We start from the raw sequence: 9,474 nt of genomic DNA, 5'->3' as shown, positions 1-9,474 counted from the left end.
TGGCACTTATATTTATCAGAATGAACAACTGGCTGCAAAGTAATCCTGAACCAAGACATTGCAAGGAGCCATAGCTAACTTGTCCCTTCAGCTGTAGCGGAGTTGAGCTGAGTGTGTGTGTGTGTGTGTTTGAAGTTTGCACTGAGAGGGGTCAGACCCACTGGTCTCAGATGGGCACAAACCAGATGCTGTGATAGAACAGTGTGATTGCCAACTTTAGGGAGGGAAGAATATAGAAGAGACAAACAAGCATGATATGTGTGTCACATAATGTGTGTGTGTGTGTGTGTGTGTGTGTGTGTGTGTGTGTGTGTGTGTGTGTGTGTGTGAGTGAGTGGGTGTGGGAGGTCTGTGTTTTGCATGTGCGAGTGCATCTGTGTGTATGTGTTTGTGTGTGTGTGTGTGAGTGGGTGTGGGAGGTCTGTGTTTTGCATGTGTGTGTGTGTGTGTGTGTGTGTGTGTGTGTGTGTGTGTGTGTGTGTGTGTGTGCATGTGTGTATGAGAGAGTGTGTATGTGTGTGTGAGTGTGAGTGTGTGTGTGTGTGTGTGTGTGAGTGTATTAGCAGTCAGAGTGCTGAAGCCCAGAGGCGGTTCCTGTGTGTGCTTGTGATAAAAGGGGGAGAGGGAGGAAGTGGGGGAGGGGTTGGTGGAGAGATAGAGAGACCAGGACATGGAGGGAGGGAGAGAAAGAGGGAGAGAGAGAGAGAGAGAGAGAGAGAGAGAGACAGGGGGAGAGAGATGAGGTTGCTTTGGGGTTAGAGAGGGAGAGGAGAAGAAGAATCAGGGCAACAACTTGCAGAGCTGCAAGCTTCCTCAGTGTTGTCTGCTCCTGCCACATGTCGCCATCGGGCTCTCTCTCTCTCCCTCTCGCTCCCTCTCTCTCTCACACTGTGTCTCTCATGAAAAGAAGAGAGAAGTCTTGGCAAGGTAATTAAGGATGGCCTCTAAGCGCAGGAGTAAGGCAAGAGTGCTCCAGATGAAAGTAAATGATTAAAATAATTACAGGCTCAAAGCTGACGAGCGGGTGTGGGCTGGCCGCCGGACATTTGTGGGTAATTAGATAATTAATCTGAATGCAAATGAAGAGTTCTAACGAAGCAGTCAGGCTGAACCAGGCGCAACTGCTGACAGAAACATGGTATAGAGGAAAGATGAATATGAGTTTTAAAATCCCACTTAAATCCTGCACCACTACAGCAGCTTGTTGTTGAAAGTTGATAAATAAACAGTCTAACCTCTGGGCTAAAAGAGATAAGAACGTATGAAATTGCTTCATATTTCATGTTTAATTCTACATCTAGGTCTAATATTTTATTTCTGTGACCTTATGGTATTTTACAAAGGGTACAGATGAGATGCAAAATGTGTTTATAAAATTGGCCTTTATGACATTTAAGGTGGCTATACAGTAGGCCTATGTATTGTTGTGTTTTTATGGGTTTTCAGTTAGTCTTTTATGACCTTGGCATCTTCCCCAAGGCCATCTGCAGAGAATCATCCTTTGCTCACACTGTAAAAAACCCTAGCATACAATATTCAAGCTTGTGTATAGCCTATCCAAACCGGAGATTGAAATGTGATTGCGAGGACAGCACTGATGATACAACTGATTGGTTGTAATGTTATTCTAATTTTTTCCCCCCATCTCAAAATAAAATCTGCAAACTTTAGTGAATGAGTCCATTGAATGAATCCATGATTCCAGGCTTAAAGGAACCGTATGTAGGATTTTGGCCAAAACTGGTACTACAATCACTTTCAAAATACTGAAGAGCGGTGTACACCGCAGATGTGGTAACTAGAGCAGAGCTGGCAACCCAGATGCCGAAACACTACTGACTTTGTGATTACTAGATAGGTGGAGGGTGGCGGATCAGGCTAAAACACAAATATGTAAACATCAACATCAGTTGAGGGCTGCAACTTCACTTTTTTAAATGACAATATCCTGGCCGGACTGCTGTTGTCAGTGATATAAGTATTTGAAATTAGCATGATTTCCTAATGTCTAGTGATAAATCAGGGCCATTTTATGATTAATTGAATTACATTTCTTACATACGGTTCCTTTAAATATAGACCTCTGCACAGCCTAGACCTAGAGGTTAAACAAATATCCCAATAGAATAGCCTTAGTTTGGCTGTCTGTATTTAAAATAGCCTAATGACAACAATATAGCCAACCTTACCCTTCTTTAATAGTGAAATAGGCTGGAGTTTGGTGGGTCCTTTCTCAAAATCTTTGCCATCATCACTTTGAACAAGTCACGTGTTGCAGGAGAAACTCAGGAGCTCCGATTTGGCTTCATCTTTCATGACGTCAGAATCCCGCGCCGTGATTCACTTTTGCTGTGTAATAACAGATTGTACAGAGAAAGGTGGCTTGTGGTGTGAAGACAAACAGCCTAAACATTCAAACGAAGTTGTAAGATGGAGTATTTAATTGGCATACAGGGACCAGACTTTGTCTTAGTTGCAGCTGATAATGTTGCGGCGAGCAGTATAATCCAGATGAAACATGGTAAGTCATTAGGTAGCATTGTAGCCTGTCGTAGCTAACGTTACCAAGAGGGAATGGGTTATGAGCATCAAGCACACAAGAATACATTTGCGGTCACCCGGCTCATGTAATTTAGGCAAGAGTGTGTTTAGAGATTGATATTTAATCATTTGCATACCATAACGACCCAAATGGTGAAGTTACAATAAACTACTCATGGACTAGTGTGTTCACAAAATGCTAGCAAATCCGAGCGAAGTAGCATGGCTAGTTTGCTAAGCCAGAAAACTCGCTTTGTTAGCGTTAGCATTGAATGACTAGACTGTCAGGCGTTTTCAGATAGAGAAACTTTAACTTATATCATTAGAAGTTAGTGTCAGATTTTATTGGGTATGAAATATGAATTATATGAATTGTAATGAATTCCGTATTACATTAAGTTTTCCTAATATTAGGCTAAGTGAAACAGTATATAGGAAGTTCTCCATCGGCAGCGCTTCATTCGTCAGTAACCATAATGAAAGTGAAAGTAATTTACGGCTTGGAATTTAAATTAATATAATTCAGTCTTGCTGTCATTTAACTTGAAGACAGAGGCCTGATGTAGTGAGATATCCTGAGAAAATATTTTAATAGTTTGATACATGGTTTTATATCCCTCAGTAAAAGACTCAAGTTTGAATTTGTCACTTGTCAGTTTCGGTAACGTTAACTGTGCAAAGCACATCTTTGACTTGTCTGTGACTGTTTTCAGACTACGATAAAATGTTCAAGCTGAGTGAAAAGATCCTTCTGCTGTGTGTGGGTGAGGCCGGTGATACTGTGCAGTTCGCAGAGTACATTCAGAAAAACGTGCAGCTCTATAAAATGAGAAACGGTGAGTGTTGTGTTCATTTTGGGGTGATGTCTATGTGGGGGTGGGTAGATGGAAGTATTTGAATTCATCGTTTTGTGTCGAGTTAATAGGTCATATTGACGAGAGTAAATTGTGTTACTTTGGTTGTTTAGGTTACGAGCTTAGTCCAGCAGCAGCAGCCAACTTCACCAGAAAGAACCTGGCCGACTACTTGCGTAGCCGGGTGAGCATGCACTTTCTTCACTACATGCTGTTGTACCATAACCAGTAATATATTACCACCACGCCCATACTGACAGAGGTTATATTCTTGACATACAAATCACCAGTACCACTGTACAATACATATCCACAGAAGACCACTGAAGATTGATGTTTTAAATTGTTTACCATGTTGTGAGTTGCTTTGGTTAAAAAGCGTCAGCCAAATGTAAAGTAATGATGTGTACCACTACACAGTACAGTACACACTACATTACTTTTTATAACACACAAACAAGCACATATTTTAATATATGAGACACATGATATGATATGATTTTGTATGAACCATTATTTCACCCCCCTTGCCTTGAACAACCAATCCGCCACCTACCAAGATGCCTTTTACCCCTTTGAAGTCAGAACCTTTCAGATGTTCCTGATATCAGGCCATAATGTCTATTTTATCCTGATATAACTCGAAGCAATCCCAGTCATGTGTTGGACCCAGGCCTATATTGACATTTGCAATCCCAGAAATCATCTTGATTATCATAATGATAATTTTTGTCTCGACAAATTGGTAATTCCTGCCTCACAATGAATAGCCCACTTCTGTGTGTGAGTGAAATTGGTTGCATCTTTAACAGTAGGTAGCTACTGCTGCTTTGAATGAGTTATTTACGATGTCTGCTTCGTTAATAACATCATTGTATGCTAAGTAAAACTAGATAGAAATTAGTAGCCGTATTTGTAGAGTAGTATTTGAAATGTTTTGCTTCTTTTTATGTCAGGTTATGACAAAATAGTAGGTGAGCATGCAACCAATTTCAATACAACTTTCTATACAAATTATAATATTTTAAGTTTCACTTAACATTACAGGAGTACACATAAGGCATCATTTGAAAGCTTGCTTTAGACACTTTTGATAGATGATCTCCGTTTCTATTAAACATTGCGTAAATGTTCAGTTCAGTTTAAACTCTGGAAAGCCAGTGTGGTCTGGACTTCAGAGGGGTTAAAGTACCCATGGGCATTTTGAGATGGCAACAACAGTACACAATATACTGTTAAGTAACCAACTTGGAACAAAAATAGTTTAAAAAAAATAGTTATCACTAACACTAAAAAGTACTTGTCACTAGCTGAGAGACAGACAGATGGAGAACAGCCCCCTTTCTAGAAACCTCTTCATGACAGTTAGCTGATTTAATTGTTTAATAATAAATACCTCCCAGTAATACACCTTGAAAATAAATGACTGGATAAAACACCTTACAAACGGCGGCATCAAGACACATTTGAGTTCTACATCTGAGAACTAAGATTTCCAGCTTGTAGAACTCAAATAGAACGCTTATGAGCGCTCATGCAATGTGTGTGTCCCTGCAGCAAGTGAAACTGGAGGTAACGTGGGCTAGAAGCAACAAGAGTTTAAACAACAACGTGGCTTCCACTATCAATGGAAAAAGCATAGAAACTGCTAATCATAATCTTTAATTAAGCTGGCTATATGCAACACAATTTATTTATTTTCCCCTTGCATATGTTTGGGTAGACTTCAAACGTTTTTGAATTTGAGCTTACAGTTCTGTCACTATTCTGTGTCCTTTACATTTATTTAATAGGTATTAGTGATACCTCAAAATTATAGGCTGCTGTCTGTTAGGCAATTTATTGTAGCCTGCTAACCCATATGCACAAAACATAATTTCTAAAATGATTTCTTGATTTATAACATGAGATATGCCTCCATGTAGGGTAGTGTTAAATAGTGAAGTGATAGCAGGTAGATCATGTAGGCCTACATGTCACATGAGCCACACATATGAGGGGCACTGCTTCTTCTGTCCCTCCCAAACTACATTAAAATGGTGTGTTTAGCAATCAGAATTTCAAAAAAAATTTGGTGGAGAAACTCCCGGACACCAATATAGCCTAGTCCGCTCCCCTCTCAGAAAATACTTACAGCGTCCCTGTAGGGAGTGATTTAAAATTTGGTCAGATTGTTTAATTTCCCTATCCCACAACCCCCACACTTTTAAAAAGCTTGATACGCCTCTGTCCACAAGTGTGTGCCTCTTGTGTTCATGTGTTTATTGAATGCTGGTGTGACTGTATCTCCTGCTGTGTGGTCACATCTGGGAGGTGGAGTATCTGGGGTTAGTAGTGGGGTGCTTTTGGCAGCTCAGGAGCGTGAGCCAGTCCCAGGGGACCAGCACGCCAGAGCTACACCCGTGGGTATCGTGCCCCTGATATCAGCCTCTCAGCCCTGGGAGGAGGAGAGTCTACACACTTAGAGGTGTGTGTGTGTGTGTGTACATGTGCATAAGCATACCTACCTCTGTTTGTGTGTGTGTACATGTGTGTGTGTGTACATGTGTGTGTGTACATGTGCATAAGCATACCTACCTCTGTTTGTGTGTGTGTACATGTGTGTGTACATGTGTGTGTGTACATGTGCATAAGCATACCTACCTACCTGTGTTTGTGTGTGTGTGTGTGTACATGTGTGTGTGTGTGTGTACATGTGCATAAGCATACCTACCTACCTGTGTTTGTGTGTGTGTGTGAAAGAGACGTGGCGTGCCCATCTGTGCATAGCAGTCTGCCGCCCCTCCCCCTCTCTCCCAGGCCCTGACTGCTGTGGGCTAATTTGTTAGGGAGACTGTAGTCACCTCCTGTCACAATAGCAAACGGGAGAAAATAATTACAAAAAACAATTAGTGGCTCTGATGAGGGAGTGTGGGAACAGGGGACTGGGTCCTCAAGTCAACATGCTGCTTCAACATGCACAGACACACTGCACTCTGACAAGCACGGACACACTAACTCTCACATTCACATGGCAGGGGCCTGCATTATAGTAAGTAGCCCTGTTGTGGCTTTATTTCCATTAACTAGCAGATCAGTATATGTATATTCTATATATAGATAGATGTAGATATAGATGTAGAAATATAGATATAGATAAAGATATAGATAGATAGATATAGATATCTGTCTAGAGGCGTGTGTGTGTGTGTGCATGCGTGCGCGCGTGCGTGCGTGTGTGTGTGTGCCAAAGCTTCAGTGCGGCTGCTGAAGGGGGGGGGGGGGGGGTTGCAGGTGCTGTGTACCGCCAGAGCATTAAAAAACACCTGGGCCTTCGGGCACCCCAGGAGTATCACCAATCCCCCCTCACCACCACGGACATACACACACACACACACACACACACACACACACACACATACACACACCCCTGAGTACCGGTGCTCCCTCAGACGTACTCCAGCTGCTCACAATCTCACACCGGCGGGATGGCGGGAGAGAGGAGGTCTAGGTAGGTATGACGGGAAGAGGGACTGATGGGAGAGGGAAATGGAGTGTGACTGGGGTTGGGGGCTGGGGCATGGCGGGAGTGTGGTACTCCCAGCAGAACTGGCACCCGTCGGGCCCTTCTGTAGCTGTGGCGGTTCTAATGGGTCTGATGCCCGTCAGATATTCTGGCAGACAGATTTCCATATTTCCCTCTCCCAAGTTGTTGGATTGTCGCCACTTCGAGTTGTTTTAATTTTGCTTGTTGAGGTGCCAGTGTTTGCTTCACAGCCTGTTTGGTGGTTGCTAAGATGTTTATAAATGTGAGAAATTCACTGTTGACTAAGGGCAATCTTGGCGTTTTTTTGGTGGATTACTATGATTAGCTTGAAATGAGAGGGTTGGTAGTCTGTCTGGAAAGGGGAAAAAAAGATCAGAACAAGTTGTGTATCTTTGGTATAAAAAATTAATTGTCTTCAACTAATGCTGTAGGTCTTACTGTCTACTCTGAGAGGTCTGTGTTGTAGCTGCAGGCCGTTACTAAACACACGTGCAGATCACCTCCAACAGGTGTGTGTGTGTGTGTGTGTGTGTGTGTGTGTTGTCTCAGGCCCCACTGCAGGGAACTAAGCAGAGATCGGTCTCATGCGTTAGACACACACACAAATATAAATAAGCACACCAGTACGCACACGCATGCTGACATGCAAACGTATAGGACTGCGGCTAGTTTCTTACTTACATGAAGGGGGAGCGGAACAGAGAGGAGTAGGGATGGGAGCCGGAGAGCGGAGTGGAGAAGTTTTAATGAGTGCTGGCATAACTCCAGGGCCGGGGGTAGTATGTGGGGTAGGGGAAAGGGGTAGGAGCAGGAGTGAGGGGGGGCTTGTGCAGGAGCAGCGGGGTGTTGTCTTCCAGCAGATGTCACACTGCCTGTGACACCACGACCCCCCCCAGACCCCAGAGCCACACACACACACACACACACACACACACACACACACACACAGCACCTCTCCGCAGGCTCACACGCCTCCCCAGAGCCCTGCTGCTTGTTGTGTTTTTTGTTTTTTCCCCCCTTCTCACTGGTTTTGTTCGTTTAGGAGGCGACCGTTAATGAGAAACAGCGTCTGAGACGCCAACGGAGACACTCCAAACTTCTAATACTTTTAATCCTTCGCTTAGTTATATTTTCTTTTTCACTCAGTTTCTCTCCTTTTTTTTTTTTACTTCTCTCCTCCTCTCTCCTTTTGCTGTGTCTTTTCCCTTCGCTCCTTTCCTTTTGTCCATCTCTCTCTCTCTCTCTCTCTCTCTCTCTTTCTTTCTTTCTTTCTTTCTTTCTTTCTTTCTTTCTTTCTTTGTCCTGCTCTCATCTCATCCCGTGTTACCTCTCTAGACACCGTACCATGTGAACCTGCTCCTGGCTGGTTATGATGAGACGGATGGACCAGGCCTCTACTACATGGACTACCTGGCAGCTGTTGCCAAAGCCCCCTTTGCTGCCCATGGCTATGGTGCCTTCCTCACACTCTCCATCCTGGACAGATACTACAAACCAGGTGTGTCTGTCTGTCTCTTTCTGCCCCCCCCCCCCCCCCCCCTCCAGAGGGCAACCTACTTATGCCATTCTGCCGTTTTGATGTTTTGAGTTGATATATTTGATCAATTTGATGCTCTGAACTGCTGTATGTCTCTAACGTGTTTGCTTTCCTCTTTGGCAGATCTCACTCGTGAGGAGGCAGTAGAACTTCTCAAGAAGTGTGTAGAGGAGGTGAGCCGCCCCCCCACTCACTACACACACACACACACACACACACACACAGCTTCTCAATCACTCCATTCCTACGCAGTCTGTTCTGTACAGCAGATGTACTGCTACTTGTGTGATGTTTTTAATAAAGATGGAAACCATTAAAAGCACAGGAAGTTAGGAACCTTTTGAGGAACCCTCAAATGAATTGTTCCCCAGACCTTAGAGTGTGAGCTTGAGTTCTCACAAGTTTGCTGAACAGGTGCGGTGAAGACGCATACGTGTTTTGGGATGTAACACTCAACTCCCTTGCGCCCCCCCCCCCCCCTTTTCTCTCTCTTTCTCCTCCGCAGCTGAACAAGCGTTTCATCCTGAATCTGCCCTCATTCAACGTGCGCCTGATTGACAAGGATGGCATCCACGACCTGGAGAAGCTTCCCCTGGGTGCTAAGTGAACTTCCGCTCCCGCCACCAAGTCCCTGTGTGATTTTTGTACTACACATATATCTGCCTATGTTCTAATAAAAGTCCTGTGCTGAAGTTCATGGGCTCGTGTGGTATCATTAACATCCAAGAGCTGCCTTCTGCCACTGTTCCTTTTGACTTTTCTTGTTTTCCTCAGAGAGCCTGTCTGTCACTCTTGTCACACACACACACACACACACTCACGCATACACACCTACTTGTGCCGTTGTGAGTGCTTGTCGTTCGTGTTCCTGGAGAACTGGTGTGTGCGCCACAGTGGTACAAGCGAGTGTTATAAATCACCATAACTGTCTCGTGTGTGTGTGTGTGTGGGGGGGGGGGGGGTATAGTCTCCACTCTTGTTCACAGGCAGGTGATTAATAAACATTAAAACAGTCC

The 9,474-nt window shown here is 43.8% G+C and overlaps 1 protein-coding gene across 1 annotated transcript; it reads left to right on the top strand.

Annotated features, from left to right (window-relative positions):
- Window positions 1–2,315: 2,315 nt before the first annotated feature.
- Window positions 2,316–9,150, top strand: psmb2 (proteasome 20S subunit beta 2). The gene is made up of 6 exons (XM_042076051.1): window positions 2,316–2,521; window positions 3,255–3,377; window positions 3,509–3,579; window positions 8,257–8,419; window positions 8,582–8,631; window positions 8,964–9,150. The coding sequence occupies exons 1-6, from the start codon at window positions 2,431–2,433 to the stop codon at window positions 9,063–9,065; spliced, it is 600 nt and encodes a 199-aa protein (XP_041931985.1). The 5' UTR covers window positions 2,316–2,430; the 3' UTR covers window positions 9,066–9,150.
- The last annotated feature ends 324 nt before the right edge of the window (window positions 9,151–9,474 follow it).

The sequence above is a fragment of the Alosa sapidissima genome, chromosome 21, assembly GCF_018492685.1.
Source record: "Alosa sapidissima isolate fAloSap1 chromosome 21, fAloSap1.pri, whole genome shotgun sequence".
In the NCBI taxonomy this organism is placed as follows: domain Eukaryota; kingdom Metazoa; phylum Chordata; class Actinopteri; order Clupeiformes; family Clupeidae; genus Alosa; species Alosa sapidissima.
Note: the sequence above shows the minus strand (reverse complement) of the source record. Positions and strands in the feature narration are given on the sequence as shown.

What these genes read in the sequence shown, in the direction of transcription:
- psmb2 (XM_042076051.1), top strand. Translation starts at nt 2,431, where the DNA reads ATGGAGTATTTAATTGGCATACAGGGACCAGACTTTGTCTTAGTTGCA. An exon ending in GCTCTATAAAATGAGAAACG is followed by an intron (nt 3,378 to 3,508) that starts GTGAGTGTTGTG and finishes TTGGTTGTTTAG; the next exon opens with GTTACGAGCTTAGTCCAGCA. An exon ending in CCGACTACTTGCGTAGCCGG is followed by an intron (nt 3,580 to 8,256) that starts GTGAGCATGCAC and finishes TTACCTCTCTAG; the next exon opens with ACACCGTACCATGTGAACCT.